Source organism: Piliocolobus tephrosceles, chromosome 7, assembly GCF_002776525.5.
Source record: "Piliocolobus tephrosceles isolate RC106 chromosome 7, ASM277652v3, whole genome shotgun sequence".
NCBI lineage: Eukaryota > Metazoa > Chordata > Mammalia > Primates > Cercopithecidae > Piliocolobus > Piliocolobus tephrosceles.
Window position 1 is genome coordinate 26278794 of NC_045440.1, and position 22761 is coordinate 26301554.

Consider the following 22761-nt stretch of genomic DNA (forward strand, 5'->3'; position numbering starts at 1 on the left):
TAAGGCCTCACAGGCATGTGATATACAAAGCACATTGCACAATAACACCTCCCCTAACTCCTCTCCAAGCGGCTCCCCCTCTTCCCCCCACCCCAATCCCTATCCTCCCAGCACAACCCATTCTCAGTGAATGTTCTCTCTCTGGCATCTCAGGTTTTCATCCCGTGATCTTCAATCAGATCATGTTCTCACAATGGTTAGTTTTATGTGTCAACCTGTCCAGGTCACAGGGCCCAGATACTGGGTTAAATGTGAGTCTGGATGCCTCTGGGAGGGTGTTTTTGGATGAGATTTACATTTAACTCAGTAGACCTCAAGTAAAGCAAATGGCCCTCCCCATTGTGGGTGGACCTCAAACAGCCAGCTGAAGGCATGCATGGAGCCAAAGGCCAGCCTCCCGCAAGCAGGAAGGGATGATCCAGTGACAGCCTTGGGCCTTTGAGATGGAGTTTTGCTCTTGTCACCAAGCCTGCAGTGCAATGGCATGATCTTGAATCACTGCAACCTCCGCCTCCCAGGCTCAAGTGCTTCTCTTGCCTCAGACTCCCAACTAGCTGGGATTACAGGCGCCCACTAGCTCACCTAGATAATTTTTTTTTTTTTTTTTGTATTTTCAGTAGAGAAAGGGTTTCACCATGTTGGCCAGGCTGGTCTTGAACTCCTGACCTCAAGTGACCCACCCGCCTCAGCCTCCCAAAGTGTTGGGATTGCAGGCGTGAGCCACTGTGCCTGGCCAAGCCTTGGTTGGGCCATTGTCTGCAACATAGGCTCTGCCTGGTTCTGCAGGGATGGCCTCTGGACTCAAACTGCCTCTCTTTCTGGAGTCTCCGTCCTGTGGGCCTCCCTGCATCAGATTTTGGGCTCACCAAGCCTCCACCATTGTGTGAGCCAACTTCTTAAAATAAATCTCTTCCTTCATCTATCCACACATCCTACTGGTTCTGTTTATCTGGAGGACGCTGACTAATGCAGTCGCCTTTGAAGGGACACTTCAGACTGAGCCCTGAATGCCTTTCTAATCCCCCCTGGCTTTCTGTACCCCAGAGGGTGACTCAGGCTGACTGGCCCCGAGCCTGGCCAGGGATGGGCCTCATGAGCAGAGGGGAGTTAGGACCCGGAGTCTTTTTGTTCTGTCCCATATCTGCAAGGCCTCCCTTCTCCCTGCTGCCTCTGAAATCAACCTAACCTTTGAGGTTTCCCCCAGGACCCAGCTTCACTGAAGTTTCCCCATGTCCCAGCCCTGAATAACCACTCTGTCTCTGAACTGCAAGAATAACGATCTGAAGTCTGACTGGGTTCCCTCCCTCAGGGCTTTGCTTCAGTGTCACATTCCCAGGGAGACCTTCCTTTACCACCCTGTCTCCTACCCCAGCATCCCTTCTTCCCTTTCTCTGTTTCGCCTCCCTGCCACATATCTCACTTATTAGTTTGCTTACTGCCTGCCTTCCACCACTGGGCTGTGAACTCCATGAGGGTGGGGACTCTTGCCTGTATTGGTCACCACTATGTCCTCAGCACCCAGAACACTGCCTGGCACCCAGGAGATGATCAGAATTGTTTGCTGAGCGAATGCAAACTCCCCAGTCTAATGATGCACATTCTTACACATCTTGTCTTACTAACCAGGTAAGGCCCTGACAACAGGGACTGCCTTTTAGATTTCTGTATAAAGCATGCCCCCCACCCCCGACATGATGTATATTTGTTGTCGATGGTGAAGAGAAGGAAATAGGCTTAAATTATAGCAGGTGCAATTGACATCAAACTGAGGGAAGCACCTGGTCAAGGTCTCTGTGAGACCTGGTCAAATCTCTGGCAAGCAGGAGTTCTTTAAAGAAGGCACATTGGAATGACTAGCATCTTAAAACTTAGATTTCTATAGAGGCCTGGACAGAAGGTCGTGAGAGTCCACTACATTATAGTGGGAGGGTGTTGTATCTCCTTCCCTGGAGTCCGTTAGGATCAGGTTAGAGGTCCATCTAACCAGCCATAAATGGGGCATAAAGATTCCCAGAGAGATGGAGAAGTGCAGAACAGATCTTTAGAAGCAGCCATTGTGGCTGTGACTTTGGGAACAGCTCTGTCTACTTTCACCCTGGCAAACTCAGTGGTATCAGACCTATTCATTTCAGCAGGCAACTATCAATGTGATATAAAATACAAAAGGCACAAAATATACAGGGTGCAGAGCAAGGCTCTCACCCTCTCCTACCCTCCAGCCTTCCGGTTCCCCTCTTTAGAGGCAACGAGTACTGTCAGTGTTCTCTGTAGCCCATGGAGATTTTTATGCACATACAAACATATACATATGTATTTCCTTTTTTCACCCCCCCATTCACAAACGGCAACATATCATGTACATTTACTCACTTTGCTATTTTCCACTTTGTAATATATTTTGGAGATCATTTCACACCACTACCTATAAAGCTGCTTTATTTTTTCTAACAGTTGCACAGTCCTCCACTCGTTGTGTATTTAATTTAATTTAAGCAGTGCTTTACTTACAGATATTTGAGTTGTCCCCATTTTTGACATTAGAATGTTACCCTGAATAACCTTGTCTACATGCCACTCTCCCCCCATATAAGGGTATCTGTAGGGTTGCTGCGCCAAATGATATGTGCATTTTAAATTTGGCTAGAAATTACTTACTTGCTTTTTCTACCAGTTTACCCTCTCCAGTTTATACCAGGGGCCTGATGGAGCCCATGGCCAGAAAGTGACATGGTTGCCTACACCAAGGTCCACAGCTGGGGCCACATCCCCAGGCTGCAGGTGGATTAAGAGAAGTCTTTCTCCACCATCACCAGACCATGAAGTTCTTCATAAGGAGGCATCAACTTAAAAGAAGGGCCTTATGGAGACGGCAGGGCAGAGCTCTGGATTTAAATTAGCCACTTTCCAGCTATGGGACCTTGGGGGCATTTCCTAATGTAAGTCTCTATTTCTGCCTCTGCAAAATGGAGCAACAACATCTATCCCTGGGAGCTAATGTGACAATTCAGTGAAACCATGAGCACAAAGCTTGAGTATAATGCCTGCTCTCAGCTGGGTGCTGGCCAAAGGGTGGGGCTGTCGTTATCGTTATCATCATCATCATCATCTCAATTCCTTGCCCTGCTAATTCTTCCTAACTTAATACCTTTAAATTCAGGAAGGAGCAACCACAGCCAGGGCTGTCTGCACAATCACCCTGCATGCAAAGCTTTGGCGTATTTACCTGCAAGCTCCTTGTAGAGGCCATCCCCCTGGGACGAAGCAAGGGTTAGCATGGTGGCGATGCTGCCCTTCACCTTCTCCACGATCCCAGTCTACGTGACAAGGACATTCAGTACGTTAGGATGGTGCAGCCCAAGGAAAAGTGGATCTTACAAAAGGGACCCCACCCAATCCCCCAGCCATAGAAGGTACAGACTGGGGTTGTCAAAGTAAGGCTTTGCAACCCAGATGCAAAATGGTGAAACACTTTTGAGGACATCAAATGGCCCAGGAGGCAGCAAGACAACATTTCTGTGGGCTCCCATCTGTATAGCATCTCCCTCCCTGCCTACAGACTCGTGGGGGACTGAAGCTCTGGTGCCAGCTGATCAAATCAGGAGCTAGTGGGGAAGCATGAAGGCATGGGGGAAAGAACGGCAATCGCAGAGACGGGAAAAGAGGGAAAGAGGCGGTCGCTCTCCCGCTGTCCTCTCCTCCATGCATCTGCTCACTGGGGAGATGTCTGCTGCACACTTGCTCTGTGCCACTCACCTTACTGTACATGTCTGATTCTTCCCAATTGCCTCAGAACTGTCTTCTTGCTACTCTTAGTCCTCTCATCAAATAAAGCTCCTTTCTTCCCTCTTCTGTTTCTTGTCTTCCTTTGAAAAAATGTCAGGCTCCTTCCTGTAGCCTGGCAGAGTCTAGTTTTGAAGTTGGATCTCCTATGCTTTTTCTTTAACATTCTAGATTCCAGATCAAGAGCCCTAAGTGTACATCTCAGCTCTAGGCATGGGCCTGGAACCTATGACTCAAGGCCTCTAGGTTCCCGCTTCCTTTAAGATCAGGGAATGACAGATTCACAGCTCCTAAACCAGGAGAAGCAGTCACCTCACGCTAGAGTGAAAACGAAGCAGCAAGCCACATTGCTGATCAATATATCAGAGACTAATCTGTATATTCAACAAAATACTATTCCATTGTTTAATTTACAGGACTATTGCAAAGAGGTAATTTTAAAAAAACAGTAAATCTTCAAACATTATGTATAAAAAGAAATTTCTTCCGCTGTATTGAACTAAAATATTTTAAACAATTAAAAGTTAACTGGCATTCTGAAAAAAAAAAAAAATCACAGAATGGCAACACTATGGTCTTGCCCAATTTTAACTTCCTATGTTTCTGTAATTTCAGATACATTTGTACATGGTCAATACACACATTTTTTAAGCGACATTGTTTCCTGGGTGTCTTAAGATCCAGTGTCTACGTACGCAACGGGGAAATGGGAACTGGCTTTGTGGAGTTCGGCCAAGTTCTTGTCCATGAATTTGTAGACTGTGATAACATGTTAAAGGATTGAAACTAAACTGCTGCTGGTGAACAAGATGCTTCTTAGCCTACTCCAACGGAAATTACATGCATTGAAGTGTAAAGAAGAATATTTTCTGAAACTGCAGTAGTGGTGGAGGAGAGGAGATTTGGCAGAAACAGGTTGGAGATGTTTCAAGAAGGCTGGTTCTGAGGTGGACCGAGATAGAAATGGGCCAGCTTCCTTGAGGGCTTGGGAGACAGGATCAGCCAGCCTGGGTTGAGGCAGAAAATGTGGAGCCTCACATGGCCAGGGAGGAAGCCCACAGTGGCATGGACGTCAAGGATCTCTACTATTTGGGGGAGAGGGGGTGGCAAGCCACGAGGCCCAGAGCAGAGGCAAGATGGTCCAGGTAGGCTTGGCAGAAGCATTTAGGTCCAAGGAAACCATCAGCAACTGTCTTTGGGGGTAGATAAAATTAAAGCTGAATGTGTGCTAGGTACCATAACTGACTGGCCTTGAGTAGTGTGTCGATATTCACTTATTGACATTTTATGTAGATAAGACATTTCCCTATTTAAACAATCTGTTTTGAGATCATGCTATTGTTGGACGTGCTGGAGCCAGGCTTCCTTATCCCAAAGCCAGCTGTGCATCTCCCTGGCTGTGTGGCTGGTTGATACAACTCTCGCTGCTGGAATTTTCTTCTCTATAAAATGGGAACAATGATAGTACCTACCTCACAGACTTGCTGGGGATTAAATGAGCGAACTTAGTCTGTAAATAGCTGAGCACATATCTAGCTATTACAGTCGATGTGCTACTGGTGACTCAGGAAAGAGGAGGGGCGCAAGAGAGTGCTGGAAGAGCTGCAGCTCTCAGGTCAAAGCCCCAGAAAGCATCTGTTCCATTTGGGCCCAAATGCCTACTACGTCTTCCACCTTCTGCGCCTGCTTCCTGTCCTCTCCCAGGGCCTCTCGGGGTCTAGGATCTAGGCTGTGGGTGTAGAGTACCTTCAGCTGCTGAAACTGGTGCTGCATCCTTTCCTGGGCCCTTTCAAACATGCCCTCAGCCACCTGCTGGTCCACTCCTCTTCTGATGGCATCTTTCATCCGCTCACACGCTTTTTTGCCTGTGATCTGAGCTGCCTCTGGCAAAAATGATAGCCACAGTCACACCACGACAAGGACCTGCTTAGAAATCTTTGGCATCATGGCTGGGCATGGTAGCTCACACCAGTAATCCCAGCACTGTGGGAGGCTGAGGCAGGCAGATCACCTGAGGTCAGGAGTTCAAGACCAGCCTGCCCAACATGGTGAAACCCCCGGCTCTACTAAAAATAGAAAAATTAGATAGGTGCTGTGTGCACATCTGCAATCCCACCTATTTGGGAGGCTGAGGCACAAGAATTGCTTCAACCCAAGAGGCAGAAGTTGGAGTGAGCTGAGATCACTGCCACTGCACTCCAGCCTGGGCAACAGAGCGAGACTCCATCTCAAAAAAAAAAAAAAAAAAAAAGAAACAGAAAGAAATCTTTGGTATTAGAAAGAAAAGCAAGCCAAGCAAACAAACAACAAAAAAGTATATATATATGTATGTATATATATGCACTTATATAAAAATAACACTTACAATATTTAGATAATAACCAGCATTCAGAAAACCTAATGACTGAATTCAGCTGAAATTTGCAAAATCACTCCCTACCCTTCAAACAGTGGAGCCACCAAAACAGGAAAGAGTCTGAAAGTGAGTTCACAAGTGAGTGAGTTCAAGTATTTGTGAATACTTGGAAACAAGAATGAGAACCTGGACGCTGGATTCTACAGCTAAATCAGCTGGGATGTTGTATGGAAGAAAGCAGGGTGTCTGGACCAAGGGTGGACAGAAAGAGCTGGAAAACACACAGAGAAGGGTCCTCACGCCCTGCAGTCATGTGGTTGCAATGTGTGGAACAAGAGACCTGCAAAGACTCAGGGTGCAAGAGAACAGGGCCTTTGAGGGAGCCGCAGAAAAGGATGTGAAAGGTGCTGATAGGAAGTCCCAGTGCAGGCGGCAATGCTGTCCCCCTTGGCCCCCACCTTCGTAACACAGCTTCAGGTCGCTCTGGACAGAGGCGGTGAGGGACTCATAGACCCTCCTCTTCCTTCTGAGGATGTGGTCCTCCAGGCCCCCGAGGATGGCGCTTATCTGGGAAGACATGGCAAAAGAGGCCGTTGGTGACAATTCCTTCAATGAAAGCAGGTCAGGTATCCCAGTGCATGGCCACCATTCCCTCCACCTTATATGATGCCTGGCTGTTTGTCTGCCATCTCTACAATTAGGCTGTGAGCTTCTCGTAGGCAGGAACTTTGTTCTAAGCATCTTTATACCCCAACTGCTTCTCTTGGTGCCTGGCACCTACAAACTACTCAATAAATATTTGCTGAGTTGAACTCAGGCACAGTCAAGGTCCTGAAAATGGGCCCTCCCTGGGGGGCAGAGGAGATACAAGCTCTTTCCCTAGCATCGCCATGTAATTTGGGGTGGCATTGGAAGAAAGTGAGTCACAGACAAGAGTCTTGAGGCCTCAAAACTAAAAATTGACCTAAAATTGAACAACAACAAAAAGACTGACTTCTTTAAGTTTCACTGCATCGGATGCTACTTTATAACATTGGCAAAAATGATAGATTAGTGAAAATGGTTCCAGTTGATGCAAATTTTCATACAATTAAGGCTTCTTTAAAGATTCTTCCTGGAAACTGAGTCAACTTTGCAACCTTGGCATGTGCTTTCAGTTACTTCACAGTGGAACAAACTGTCCCACACCTCCTCTGAGGCAGTCATGCCCGCTGCTCTCCCCACATCCCATTGGGGTCTGTATTTCACAGCGCCTCCGAGGAGGTACTCCCAGACCCTGGACACTCCAGGGAACAAGCGGGAACAGACAGGCAGCCTACAAAACCGGCCTGGGAAGAAAGCCATGCCCAACCTCACTGCTCTCCCCACTTTATATGGAACTTACCTCCTGGATCAGGAAATTGTTTTTGCAGCTATCATATTTCCAGCCACTTCTTATCCCAATTTCTGTCATTTTCTCCTGCAGGGAGTGCTTAAAAGCATCAATGTGAGGCATCAGAGCTGAACCAGTGGGCCTCCCCGTCCTACAGAAGAAAGTGACAAAAAAGTTTAAGAGAATGGTGGCTGCGGAGAGGCTGAAACAAACATGAAACTAGCTGGTGTCCTTTTATTCATTTAAAAGAAGGAAGATGAGATCTAACAGTTATCATATTCCTATAACGTGCCAGGCACTGTGCTGTGCCAGGCCTTTGACATAAAAACCTATGAAGTTTGTGAGATAATGCCCATTTAACAGGTGAGAAAATTGAGGTTCAGAGAGGACTGCTGATGTATCCAAGGTCACACAGCTAGCAAGAGGCAGAGTCAGGCTTGGAACACTGCCTTAGACTGCAGGACGCACAGTCTTTCCACTGCCAACATGTGTCCACTTGAAAGGGTGGAACTTGAATTATACCTAAAAGTTGGGTAAGATCTGAGGAAGTGGAAAGAAGGAATGACTCCCCATGGGACAACATGGTAAGCACAGTGGTTTCAGAACAGCTCAGAAATAGGAAGTGAGAGGTTGCAGAGGAGAGAGCACAAGCTTTAAATCCTAGCTCTCTGCTCATGAGCTGGGTGCCATTGGGAAAGATGCACAATTTTCTGAATCTCAGTTTGTTCAGATGTAAAAAGACAGAAGCTACTCTTTAGAGTTGCTGGGAACATCCGATGAGCTAATGCATTCCAAGTGCTTAGCACTGATGCCCGGGACAGGTAGCTGCTCTCTCTTTGCCACCTGCTGGGTGGGCTACAGTGGAAGGCTGCAACCAGGCAGCGGTGCAGGCAGAGGTTGGAAAGGCAAGCTACAGGCATGTGGAATGTCTTGAATGCATTCTAAGGAATTTGAAGTTTAGCCCACAGAATTGTAAACAGGGCGGGGGTGCAATTGGTGGAATGACACAATCCAAGACGTGCTTAAAGAAAGGTGGGGTAGGGACAGGGGCTCTGAGTAAGACACATGCAAAGGCTGGAGAATGGTTCGAACAGCCACCAATGGGCAACCACATGAGATGCCAGTGGGAACGACAGAGACTAGGGATGGGCAGCTGTACTTGGGGACTGGGAGATTCTGTTTCTGTTGATGGAGTAAAGAATTAGAGGTTAAGGAAGGAGGGAAGGAGGAAGCACCAAGGAGGTACGGTCCCCAAACCCACACCATGTATGTGAGCAGGCAGAGTATGTGAGAAACAGACACAGCATCTTCAGTGCATTCAGGGAAAGCTCCGAGGCTGGGTGTGGTGGCTTACGCCAGTAATCCCAGCACTTTGGGAGGACGATGGGGGAGGATCACTTAAGGTCAGGATTTCAAGACCAAACTGGTCAACACAGAGAGACTCTGTCTCTACAAAAAATATTTTTTAAAAGTTAGCCAGGCATGGTGGCATATGCCTGTGGTCTCAGCTACTTGGGAGGCTGAGATGGGAGGATTGCCTGAGTCCAGGAGTCTGAGGCTACAGTGAGCTAGGATTGTGCCATTGCACTCCAGCCTGGGCAACAGAGCAAGACCTTGTCTCATTTTTTAAAAAAAAAGGAAGAAAGAAAGTTCTGAAGGCCATGTGTTTGCTTAATTCCACTCTCTCCAATCAAAATACCCTGTCCTGGGCTCAGATCCCTAAGAAAATGTATCCCCTGCTACATGTATGAGATTTTTGAAAAATAATGGGAACCATAATGTTAGTTTGAAACCAGCATCTTAATCTGTGTCCAGGTCATCATGGGAAATTTTTAAGTAAACCAAACCAAGAAGGCTTTTGTGTTTTGCCGAAGACTAAGCTTTCCTTCTCCAGTTACAAGCTACTCTTTACACTTACAGATCCAAAGTCTAAATGCTTAAAGACTGGCTCAACGTTCTTCTGATGTTTGTTCCCGAAGGTGCAAGATGAAAGATCCTTTACCTAAAAATGCTTCCAAAAACAGGGTCGATCTGGTCATAGATGGGCTGAGTGAGGGCTTCGTTTAGATCAATTCTTGCCAGAGTCCTGGAGGCATAGATGCCATTTTTCAGGCAAACAGCTTTCAGGGTCTGATGAAAACCTTGGTTTCCTTTACTCCTCTAGATAGTCAACAATAAATTAGCAGAGTTAGCAGGCATTAACTGGAAGGTCACTGGATGAGAATTGCATTGCCCTGGCCAAAGATCATTACCAAGAATCACAGGAAAGGGTCGAGACAACATGCTCTTTAAACATATGATTAAACTAAATGAAGGAGGACAGTGGTCACGCCTCTAGGTCGTCTGGGTGCCGCTGCCATGGGCTTCCTAAGGTCCCTGTGCTCAGTTTGATCACAACCGTTCTCAAGCGATTCTGTTTGTGTTAGTTTACTCATTTGTCCGGCTCCTGTACTTGGCCATCAGCTCATTGAGATCAGGCACAGCGTCTCATCCATCTTTACGTCCTCAACTTCTGGCAATAACGTAAGTAGTGTTTGAGAAATATTTGCTAAATGAGCAATTATCAAATGAATAAATAAATGAATGAACACCAATGTGCTATGACCTGACAATAAGTGTATGTCTTGAATTTTCTAAGGAGAGTACAGATTTCATAAACTTTTTGTTAAACTTTTAATGAAATACAATTTGATTTGTATGTCTTGGCGATATTTTTTTCCCAGGGAAATAAATACACAAATGAGAGGAAAGAAAAATATAAAGCTAGACCTATATGACAGACATTAATCAATTTCAGCCAGATGGTAATCATTAGTAAAGAGAGTAAAAATGTGTTTGCTAAAATTTCAGTAGAGAGCTCTGTGATTTTTAATCAGTGATATATGTTTTAAGGGAATGGCCACATAGCATTGTATAATTCATATAACTCTTTTTTTTTCTCTGCTCTTTTTACTTAGTATTACAATATGAGAATATCCCCAAATCATTGTAAATATGTTCCAGGCTAGGTGCAGTGGCTCACACCGGTAATCTCAGCAATTCGGGAGGCCAAGGCAGGTGGATCATCTGAGGTTAGGAGTTCAAGACCATCCTGGCCAACATGGTGAAACTCCGCCTCTACTAAAAATACAAAAATTAGCCGGGCATGGTGGCACATGCCTGTAATCCCAGCTACTCAGGAGGCTGCGGCAGGAGAATCGCTTGAACCTGGGAGGCAGAGGTTGCAGTGAGCCAAGATCACGCCACGGCACTCCAGTCTGGGCAACAAGAGTGAAACTCCATCTCAAAAAAAAAAGTTCCAAAAATGGCACTAATAACTATTTAATATAGTATTGTATGGATGAAAAATAATTCATTTTACCTCTCTCTTGTTCTTAGACATTACGGTTATTTTCCTATGTTAAATAATGATATGATGTTAGTATATAAATGTCTTCCCAAATTTTTGATCTCAAAGAAACATTGTTTATCTGATAGGAGCACCTTGGGAATGTTTGTAGTCACAGAGGAAGAAGTCATTAAAAGGGTGATGAGAGGGGACAGTTGGGGGAGCAAAGTCCTGGAGACGCCTGAAAATGTCTGCAGTGGCTTCCTCTGCTCACAGCAAACTCTCAACAGGGTGGTCTCTGCCTCATGTCTTCGTCCTCTCAGCTCCCACTCACTCATTCACTTTCTGTGATCTGAGTTCTTCAATTATGGGATAGAAACAGCTCTATCCAAGGTAACTTTGTTATCTATTGCTATGAAACAAATTACCCCGGACATAGCAGTGGCTTAAAAACAAACACAAACACCTGTCATCTCCTGGTGATTCTGTGGGTCAGGACTGGGATGGCGGGGCTGGCCACTCTGGCTCAGGATTCTCCTGAGGATTGGTCAGGTGTGGCTGGGGGCATAGTCATCTGGGTGAGGCTGGCGGATCTGCTTCCAAAGATACCCGGCTGCATGCTGGGGCTGGCTCCTGGCCTCAGGTGGGGGCCTTAGTTGCTCTCCATGTGACCTCTGCACACAGTGGCTCAATTTCAGTACACAAAGGCGTCCCCCTGAGAAAGTGACCCAAGAGCCACCATGGAAGCTTCCACGGCCCTTGATGGCCTAGCCTCAGAAGGCACACACCATCACCTCTGCAGCATTCTCCTGCTCAGAAATCAGCCCTGAGTCAATGTGGGGGAGACTCCATGAGGGCATAAATACCCAGAGGTGAGGACCCTTGGGGCCACTGGTGAGGACCCTTGGTGGCTGCCTAGCACAGTCACCAGTGAAACCCTCACTGGCCAAATCCAGTGGCCCTGGTTTGTTTGTTTGTTTTTACCTCTCAGGAGCATGTGATGTTCTTAACAAATTTTTTTTTCTAAGAGACAGGGCCTCTCTCTGTTACCCAGGCTAGAGTGCAGTGGCACGACCACAGCTCACACCTGGGCTCAGGTGATCCTCCTGCCTCAGCTTCCTGAGAAGCTGGGACTACAGGGGCATGCCACCATGCCCAACTTTTTTTCTTTTTTCTTTTTGAGATAGGTTCTTGCTATGTTGCCTGGGTGGTCTTGAACTCCTGGCCTCAAGCAATCCTTCTGCCTCAGTCTCCCAAAGTGCTGGGATGACAGACAGGCATAAGCCATTGCACTCAGCCTTAACAAACTTTATTACTTCAGTTTTCTGATTGGAAAATAAGAAATTAAGCATTACACTAAAAATAAACATAAAAATAAGAAAATAGGCATTACACGATTTCCTTCTGCTACCTCTCAGGCTTTTCCTTCTCTGCCCCTCCCTTAACCCTCTTTATTCTTTTGCTTCCTTAACGTGGCCTTTGTATGAGGCAATGTCCTATCACTGTCCTTGCCTCCACTCCTCCTCAATCCCATTCACTGGTATACGTGCATCAACTCCATGCAAGTGACAGCTACATCCTCCAGCCCCACCTCTCTCCAGGCTTCAGTTCCACATTTCCATCATTGCATTAGACATTCCACCTCCATGAAACACTAAATACATAATCTTCAGTAGTGACCATATTGCTTCCCCAACCAAGGGATAAGCTCCTCCCTGCCATATCTCCTTAGATCTTCTTTAAACTGAGGTGATTTGCTTTCTCTTGGGTGCAAATCTTCCCCAAAATGTTACCACCTTGCTTTCCCATACCCCCCATGTCTGAACTATTGACAATCCTGATTGAGATGTCCTTCAGATTTGCTCTCCCAGTCACCTCTTCCTTCCTATTCCGTCTGCCACAACCTTTGTTGAGATTTTACTGTGTCTCGTCTCAACGAAGCAGCTACTGTAAGGGAAATGGCTGCGCTTTAGTCAGGAGTAGGCCAAGGCAGTCTTCCGGCATAGCATGACTCAGCAGGTTTGGAGTACAGGTGCACAACCCTGCACATGATGTAACCACGCCACATGAGGCGCATTAGATGATCACCCACATGAGCTCGTGCTTGGCTCAGAATCACTATTGTCTATAAAAGATATAATTACCCTGCTAATGCTGTATATGCAACTTGCTCATGCCTAGAGAAAGAGTAAAGCCATGTCAAAACTGTCTATGACTCCTCGTTTTTCCAGCTACCCGCCACTCACCCACTGACTCCCCTTAGACCTCAGTTAGACCCTGACACTTCCTAGCCAGGCTTTCTGCCTCCAGTTTTTCCCCAAGCATTATGCTTCCCAAAGCATTCGTTCTGATGAAGCTATTCTTCTGCTCAAAACCTCACTATGTTCCAACTCTGCAACCTGGTCTAAAGTCTGCAGCAAGCTGTCAGCCTGCAGGTTTTGTCCCCCAAAACCCTGCCCTGTGTACTTACGCTGCAGTTAGGTGGTACCTTCTGGCTCCCACATGAGCTCTGGCCTTCCTCCCCTGAAATGCCTTCCCTGCCCCTCCACTCCTCTGCCCAAAGACACACCACCATCCTCCAGGGCCAGGCTCCAACAACCTCCTCTCTAGAAGGTTTATTGAACTGTCCTCTAACCTGGCCTGCGATTTCTTTTCCAATATCCACCCCTCCTTCTCCAGTGTCACCTCCCCAGTCCTTCTGTTATGGGGAAAATGAACTCTATTCCTGCCCCCAGGATGGGACACACACACAGGCCTGAGCTATTCAGCACAAGACATTCCCTTTTTTCAGGGGTCATTTTAGAAATAGTTATGTGACCCATTTAGAGCCAAAGAAACACAGTGAGAGCTTTGCTGAGGTTTCTCAAAAAGGTTCTCCACTCTTCTGAAAGTGGGCCTGGAAACGGCCATTCCTTTGTTCCTCTAGACCAGTGATTCTCAACCGGGACTGATTTTGTCACAGCTGAAGAATGGGGGCTGTTACCAGCACCTAGAGGGTAGAGTCCAGGGATGAAACAACCTGCAATTCACAGGACAGCCCCTCACAACAAAGCATGATCCAGTCCCAGCTGTCAATCATGGTGAGGTTAACAAACCCTGCTCCAGAGCTCATGGTGTTCAGATGTGAGTGCAAGAACAGCTGCAGCCATTTTGCCATCGTGAGAGAAGCAGCCTGAGAATGGGGCCCACAGAGGCACTGGATTCAGCTCATCCCCCAGGCCCTCTCTTCCCATGGCTCTTGGGCACGTGAGCCAATACACTTCCTCATGGCTAAGAATGGCTTCAGTTAGGGACTCTGATTTGCAGCCAAAAGATTCCAGACTGCCACAGCCCCCACCAGAATGCTCTCCCTTCTCTGAACATTTGGAGAACTTTCTGACTGTCCTGTGGTCCTTACCAGCATGCTCCTTTTTATTATAGTTCCCCAAATGCTCTCTTAACTATTTTAAGCAGGGATGTATCTTTCTATCCCTGAAACCTAATAAGAAAAACAGTTGACTTGTTAGACACTCTCTTTACGCTGAGTGCGTTGGTCAACCCAGCATTATGCCTCTATGGGCATTCTTTCAAGTTATCTTTACAGCAACCCTATAACATAGGTACCATGGTCCTCAACTTACACAGAGTAACCTGAGGCACAGAGAGGTTGAGTAACTTGTCCCCGGTCATACAGCTGGTGGATGGGGAAACTGAGGTACAAACCAGAGCCCATGTGGGATACGAAGCCTCTTGGCAACCGTGCCTTGTATTCCAAAGTCCTTGTTACGTGCAGAAATGAATGAATGAATGAATGCAGCAAAATGTACTTTTACGGGGATTTATGGATGTTAAACTATATAACTGGTTGGCAACTACAAGTTGCTGCAATCGTTTGCAGAGTAGTTTAGGAGATGCAACAGGCGAGTGCAGCAAGGGTTGGGTGTCCAATTATGAAGTTAGGCAGGCCTGGGTTAGATGTGGAGTCCATGCATGGCCATGGAGAAGGTATTTAGTCTCTCTAAGGCTGTAAAATTAAAATAATAATAAGGGCATTTGCCTCACAGAATGGTTGTAAGGATCAGATAAGGTAACATGCAGTACCTGGTTCCACAGTCAGCATTTTGCTCACATTTGCTGACTGAGTGCATGCATGCGTACATGCTATACGCATGGATACTTGGCTACCCATGCCCAACTGCATGGAAGACACTCCAGCTGTCATCCTCCCGTGTCCACACACTGACACTTTCCCCAGTGACCCCAGAATCACCCCAATTTATCTCCTCCTTTACTCTTGGTTCTTTCAGCACTTATTCTTTGTCTTGTGCTACAGGAATCTCCTCCTTTCCCTTCATCCAAATTGCAGCACATGCACCTGCTTATCTAGATTTTTTTTTTTTTGAGATGGAGTCTCACTCTGTCACCTAGGCTGGACTACAATGGTGCCATCTCAGCTCACTGCAACCTCTGCCTCTCAGGTTCAAGCGATTTTCCTGTCTCAGCCTCCCCAGTAGCTGCAATTATAGGTGCCACCAACACACCCGGCTAGTTTTTGTATTTTTAGTATTTTTGTATCTCACCATGTTGGCCAGGCTGGTCTCGAACTCCTGACCTCAGGTGATCCACCCACCTCAGCTTCCCAAAGTGCTGGGAATACAGGCGTGATCTACCACACTCAGGCTCATCTAGACATTTAAACAAGCTTTTACACAAAGCACACAGATAACAACACCCAGAAGAGGCCAGGTGCTAGAAAGTTGGTATCATTGGTGCACATAAAAAAGCCTCCAGTAAGCTAATCACCCCATCACACTCACCTTTTCACACATTTTCTACTGCTTACATTCCAACTTTCCAAGGCCCATTAAAAACTACAACCACACACCATCCATGCCCTTCTCCCAGCACAGGGGACACCAAGTCATCTTTGTTACATGAGCAGTGTTGTCCATCGCATCTTCCCCTTAATGGGTGCTACAGACTAAAGTGTGACCCTTGAGGTTCATATGCGAAGCCCTAACCCCCAGGGTGACTGTGTTTGGACACACAGCTGGTAATGAGGTAATTAAGGTTAAATGGGGTCATAAAGGTGGGCTCCTGATCTGATAGGCGTGGTGTACCTCTGAGAAGAGAAAGGGATCCCAGGAGTGTGCATGCACAGTGAAGAGGCCATGTGAGGACGCAGCAAGAAGGTGGCCATCTACTATCTCCAGAAGAGGAGAGAGGCCTCAGAACTCACCCTGCTGACACCTTAATCTTAGACTTCCAGCCTTCAGAACTATGGGAAAATCAATGTCTGTGGTTCAGACCACCCAGTCTATAGTATTTTGTTATGACAGCCCAAGCAGACTACTACAATGGGCCTCTTTTTTCACCCCTTAGTCTTAGATAAATACTGCCTTGCACTTATATTTTTATCCTTCAGAAACTCTATACAACTAATTAAGAAATAAAACCACAATTTGAATGCCAAGTGAGAGGTTACAAGATGTTTCCTTATTGAGTAAGCTAATTGATAGACATCAACGCTACTAGATAGGTAGGGCAAGCATTGAGCATTCTCATTTTACAGAAGAAAACCAAGAAATTTTTCAAATGGGTCTAGGGCTTTGCCCGGGGCTACAGGGTAGATGTTTGGTGGAGCTGGTACTCCAGTCAAGACCCTCAGATCCCAGATTCCCACTCTGTCTTTGCTGAATTGTGCACCTTCCTTGGTCCTTTCGAGACACAGATGAACAAATGTTATTTACAATTTTCACTCTCTGCTACCCTCCTCTAGCTTTTTTTTTTTTTTTTTTTTTTTGAGATGGAGTCTCACTCTCTCACCAGGCTGGAGCATAGTAGTGAGATCTCGGCTCACGGCAACCTTCGCCTCCCTGGTTCAAGCAATTCTTCTGCCTCAGCCTCCCAAGCAGCTGGGATGACAGGCACGTGCCACCACGCCTGGCTAATTTTTGTATTTTTAGTAGAAATGGGGTTTCACCATGTTGGCCAGGATGGTCTTGATCTCCTGACCTTGTGATCTGCCCACCTCGGCCTCCCAAAGTGCTGGGATTACAGGCGTGAGCCACCGTGCCTGGCCCTCTAGCTCTTTATCTCTTTTGAAGGGAATGGGATGATGCAAAAGGAGCTTGGGGATTGGGCAGGCCTCCCGGAATATCCGAGTTTTCCCTGGAGGGGTCACTCACCACCAAGCATGCCCTGAGGATGTAGCGGTAAGAAGTCCTGGCAGTCCTGACCCCTTCTTGCAGAGGTTGCTCCATGCAGGCGAAGCACTGCCCAATGGCCTTCTCCAGCAGCTCAACCTTCTCTTCCGCAAATCTCCGCAGGACACTCATGTGCAAGTGTTCATTCTAGAGACAAGGACCATAAAAGCATCAGGCCACCCCCTCCCTAAGGGCACCTTCTCCTCCAGCTTTGCTTCCTTTAAGCTTGTCACCAGCTCAAGATTCAGCTTATCACTCAGAGCTGACTTCTCTTTATTGTCCCCATAAGACCTTACTCAGTGCACAGACCCCTTTGTGGGGTTAGAGAATAGAACAGATACCTGCCTGGTGCAACTTATTTCATTTCTTAAAAATCACAGTCTCTGCTTATTCAGCAACTTATTTCAGATGTATAATCCATGAAGCTATTTGGGGAATTAGCTATCCACATATAAATGCAATTGTGGATTAAATTAAATTAAATTAATTTAAAACAGGTTTTTATTAAAACAGGTTTTTCCAATGACATCTGATTCAACAAACATTTCACAAGCTTTGACTCTGCACGAAGCAGTTTTTAAGGATAATGTTTCTCAAATTTTAATGTGCATACAAATCAACAGGAGATCTTAAAATCCGAAATCCAAGACCCTGGGATTCTGCATTTCTAGCCAGTCCTCAGGTAATGCTGGTCTTCTGAGCTATGGACCACACTTTGCATAGCAAAGCTACAGGACCACAAAAACAAATCCATGCTTCCTTCTTCAAAGAATACAGTCTAATCAGGGAGAAAACATATATTCAAATAATACAAGGAAGTGACCACCAGAGAAAGCCTTGACTCCTAGGTGCCTGATATGGTTTGCTGTGTACCCACTCAAATATCATTTTGTAATCGTAGCTCCCATAATTCCACGTGCTGTGGAAGGGACCTGGTGGGAGATAACTGAATCATGGGGTTGGCTTCCCTCATACTGTTCTCATGGTAGTGAATGAGTCTCATGAGATCTTATGGTTTTATAAGGGGAAACCCTCTTTGTTTGGCTCTCATTTCTCTCGTCTGCCGCCATGTAAGACGTGCCTTTTGCCTCCCACCATTATTGTGAGGCCTCCCCAGCCATGTGGAACTATGAGTCCATTAAACCTCTTTTTCTCTATAAATTACCCAGTCTCAGGTATGTCTTTATCAGCAGCATGAAAATGGAGTAATATAGTGCCAAACTGGTAACCCATAGTGTTGTTCCCTGCATGGGAACCTTGGTGGGCCCCAACAGTGCCTGCAGCAGACAGAGCCACACTCCCCAGCTTGGCCCTTAAGGCACTTCATAGCCAGAACTCATCCCACCTCTCCAGCACCACCATCCCTGTTTGCCCGACATGTCCTGCCAAGAAGCTACCCCTGGACTTGCTGCTATTCCGCAAGTGTGCTGTTCGTCTTGTGCCCTGTGGGCCTTGCTGATTTCATCTTTGTTTCTTCCGAGACAAAGCTCAAAGGTCCTTCCCATGAGGCACCTTCCCTGAGTCCCCAGGTAGAGGTGGGGCTCTCTGTCCTGTTCTCCCACTGCACTTCCCACAGTCCTGCACCACAGCACGTCTCCTGTCGTATGACTTCTCTCTCATTCCCTGTGTCTCCTTCCCTGGATAGAAACTTGCCAAAGGAACAGGCTCTTAGTCATGTTCTTTTATTCCAGGGCACAGCACAGACAGCAAAACCCATAGACATTTCTGGATTGAATGCACGGCCCAGAGAAACTGCGAGATAATCTGGGCTTTTAAATTCTATTCCAAATAGACAGAAATAGCTCTCGAATCGATGTGTGACATGATATAGGCAATTTAACTTCTCTGGTTCTCAATGGTATCATCTTTGAAGTAAGTGAATTGGGTTGAATGATCTTGAAAACAACCTCACATTCTAAAACTTGGTGAATCTTGGAGTAAATACGTTTTAGAGTTCATGGAGACTGTTTAGAATTCGGTGCACCCTGGGAATTTTCCTCATTTTCACCATTAAGAATTCTACAAAGCATTTTTCCCAGGACATCCTTTAGATTCTTTTGAATTTGTGTTGTCACCAGTGATGAAAATGAAAGAAGAAAGAAGTCAAGGAAAGAAAAACTATGGGCATGATTCTCACAATGCCTCACTGTCAATAAATCCCTCTTGAATAAACAAATGAATGATAAGAAAGGGAAGAGTGGAGAACAAAAGAACAATAAGAAACAGAGAAGCTGGCCCTTAGTATGAATCAACGCAGACTTCATTTGACATTGAGATGTGATCATCAACTTCCTAAGAATTCTTAAAAATAATGATTGCTTATTTAAAATCACTACTCAAACTCTAAATTTTTGGTTTCAGTGATCATCTTTGAAAAAAAATCAATCACACACATATTTAGATTTGCTTTTTCAAAATTCAAAGGAACTGACAAATTCTTGCCTTCCAACATTCTATCAAAGAGCTAAGAGTAAGACCAATATCTAAGGCCAAGGAATTTTGAGCAAAGTTGCCAGCAACTCCCTAACATAGCTATTGCAGAATTGCCAGTCAGCCCCCTTCTCCTCTGTGTTTTCCACTGCTTGGAGTTTGGCTGCAAGGGTGAATCTGAGCCCCTCTGAGCACTGCACTTCCATATTAGCAAAGAAAAGCACGTGGGGTGGGCACTTCCGGCCTTGATGGCAAAATGCCTTGTCCTTATGTTTGTAAAATACACCAACCACACACAGCCCACAACGGATTCATTTTCCATCAGCACTTCCAAAAACAATCTTGTGCTGGGCAGAGAGACAAATTTCACCCTGAAGAACTGCTTTGGGAAATTGGAAGGTCAAATCCTTCCCCAACGATTTCAGCGGACAAAAGTCAAATGAGAAAGTATCACATTCCAAGAGTTTTGTTTTGTTTCTGTCTTGTATAACTAGACCAAAACAAGTCATAAGAAATATGATTTAAAAAAGATTGAATTTTGCTCTATATGCCCCTTTTATGCAGAAGAAAGATCCCACACCACTAAAGCCTTTTTACAAGCCTTTATACACAACAAAAGGCTCCAGGTGGCACTGCTTACTCCCACGTGGAAGTCAGGTCTTGAGTGTCTGCCTCCCCTTGCCACCCCACAGGTCACCATTGGCCCACCTTCCCCATCCTCAGGATCAGCTCCTCGACCACTCACAGAGCCCTATTCATGTACTTCCTCTGCCCCTTCCCTGTTCCGGCCTAACAAGAAGACAAACACCTTGACTGTGCACATCTGATGGGTGAAGGCAAGTGTGGAAGTAAGTGAGCACCAACCAGACAAGAACAGGCAGAGGCTGTTTATTCAGAGCTCACTACAGCAATGGAGTCGGCCACCATTATTTGAGTTTAGCAGAGACTCAAAAGCAGGCAGAGGAGTGGAAAAGCTTCATGGTGGACAAAACGAAAGGCTTCAGGGGTGCCCTGATTGGAGGCTGTTGGCCTGGGGACACTAGAGATGGGCTAGCTAAAAGCAGAGCAGCCAATGTGGTTGGTTAGGTATAGACATTTGACTTTTCCAGTTGGTAGTAAGTTGGAAGCAGGGAAAGAGATTAGGGAAGTTATTCATCAAGTACTGGCCATCTGGTGCTGATTGTTAACAGAGTTATTCTTCAACCTCCTGGATTGTTATTAGAGATAGCAGTTTGACTTCCTGCAAGTCTGACTTACAGATAGAAGGCTTCCTGGACTGTTTATTGTAGATAAGAGGTTGGTTTCTGGGCAGGTTGCTGCAGGTTGTGGGTCAGAGATCTATTTTCACACATGGTCCAGCCACTGTCTTTGTATATTCCATCTCTCATAAGGAGACAACACAGCTAGTGACTGATGACGGTAAGAGGTTTTTTTCCAAAACCCCCCAAGTCTCTAATCTAGTAGCTTATCCCTCTTATTTTAGGGTTAAAATCATCCATGAAGAGATAAATACATCAATTACTATGAGAAAAGTAATTTTAACTAGTTTTTCAGAAGGCCTGCATTCTTGCCAGTGAAGATAACTATCAAAACTCTACTGGAATTCCCTCCGAGCTTCCATCCTCTCACATTATTTTCCTACGCTGCTCTGAGCTTGAGATTCTGACAGCGCCAGAGACAGATGAAATATTTTTGGACTGTGTACATAAGCACGCCTCTCCAGGATAACCAAGAAGAGTCTGTATTCTACTAGAAGCAAGCCAAATCATGCCTGCCATCGCTTAAACACATTCCACCTTGTTCGAGTCTCAGGAGAGATGGAAAATAGCTACTATTTTGACATTTTTCTCTCAGCCCATCTGTCCCAGGTAAAATATTATTCCTTTCTCTTTTACCCAAATGTTATGATTTTAACCTTCTATCTTTTTGTCCTTTTAGACTCTCTGAACTTCATATCTTACTTTAATATGAAAAGAAAAAATATCATAAGTTAATTTTCTAACTTGGTAAAAGGAAAGTCCTGCCCAGGTACGGGGAGAATATGAAAACCCAATGTCTTCCATACCGGCAGGTTTTGTGTGGAGCTGAAACTATCTGTGAGGAGCAACAGGCCAAAGGCTTCAGTCACATACTTGGTCACCGTCCTCCTCTTCTTGTCCAAGAGCCTCTTCCTGACGTATTCTCTTAACTTAGGGATTTCTGGAATTCACAGACAGTAAAAATAATTGTAAAAGGCCAGAAGTTTGTGGTCAATAGAATTCATAAAAGTTGAAAGACCAAGATGGCGGTCTGAATGAACTAGAGTTGAGATCCCAAGTGGGCTTGATGCCTACAGAATCAACCTTTCTGAAAAGCACTTTTGCCGTGTCTAGGATCAATGACCGTGATGAATGGTAGATCAGCAATACTGTATATTCATTTTATTTAGCCGTATTAAAAAAACTACATGGAAAAGAACAGGCTGGTTGAAAACATGGGGTCTTTCCTTTGGATAGCTATCACCTACAGAGGTAAAGCAAAGTGCTCACAATTCTACAGTCTCAGCCCTTCGGTCCCCCTAGACTTTTCTATCTATGTCAACTAACCCTTAACACTGGAATAGCCCATGTTTGCTGTAGAAAAGAAGAACCTCTGACATGCAGGATTCTAGATGTGACAGGATTCCTGTCACATCCTAACCCGTTGTTGGTCAGAAGATAACAGATGCCACTCTACCCTTTTCCCCATTGTTCCCATATGTGGCAATTTCTCTATATTATTCCTCTCCATATACCATGCTAATTTTGTCTTTTATACCCTTAATCAAGCAGTTCCCCCATCTCTGGGAACATTTCACACCTTTGCTCCTTAACCTCCACACACATACCTACACGTCTAGTAAAATGCATGCACGTCGCAAGCCTTGTCAAGTTCAGATGAGAATACAGTCCTGACTCTGCCTGCCCACTCACTTTCCACTGAGTGTCTAGTGCACACAGAGCTCTAGATTCCCCGGGCTACTGCTGCACTCACGGTCAGCAGCAACTAACTAAGCTTCAGTTTTACTTCAATTTTTGCACTTGGGTTAGTATTAGCACCTCATCCATATTTCAAGTTCTGTGAAGAAAGAGTCATGCCTTATGCTTTTCCTGCCTCGCAGACAAAATATACAATAGTCGCTCACAAAGTAATTCTAATGCCCGTAGTTGGGTGGGAGGGGACTAAGGAAATAACCCGGTTTTTGTTTTTTTTTTTTTTGAGACAGAGTTCTGCTCTTGTCACCCAGGCTGGAGTGCAGTGGCACGATCTCAGCTCACTGCAACCTCCGCCT

At 45.7% G+C, this 22761-nt stretch overlaps 1 protein-coding gene across 4 annotated transcripts in view; it reads right to left on the reverse strand.

The window, feature by feature from the left end:
• Window positions 1–22761, reverse strand: part of NUGGC (nuclear GTPase, germinal center associated) — a 75884-nt gene that overhangs the window by 1713 nt on the left and 51410 nt on the right. For all 4 annotated transcript variants that reach the window (XM_026453971.1, XM_026453970.2, XM_026453972.1 and 1 more), the window contains 7 exons: window positions 21517–21650; window positions 17004–17168; window positions 9511–9668; window positions 7521–7659; window positions 6595–6703; window positions 5527–5663; window positions 3224–3314 (listed from right to left, as the gene is read on the reverse strand). In XM_026453971.1, the coding sequence (XP_026309756.1) occupies window positions 3224–3314; window positions 5527–5663; window positions 6595–6703; window positions 7521–7659; window positions 9511–9668; window positions 17004–17168; window positions 21517–21650 (933 nt within the window). The remainder of the gene's footprint in view (window positions 1–3223; window positions 3315–5526; window positions 5664–6594; window positions 6704–7520; window positions 7660–9510; window positions 9669–17003; window positions 17169–21516; window positions 21651–22761) is intronic.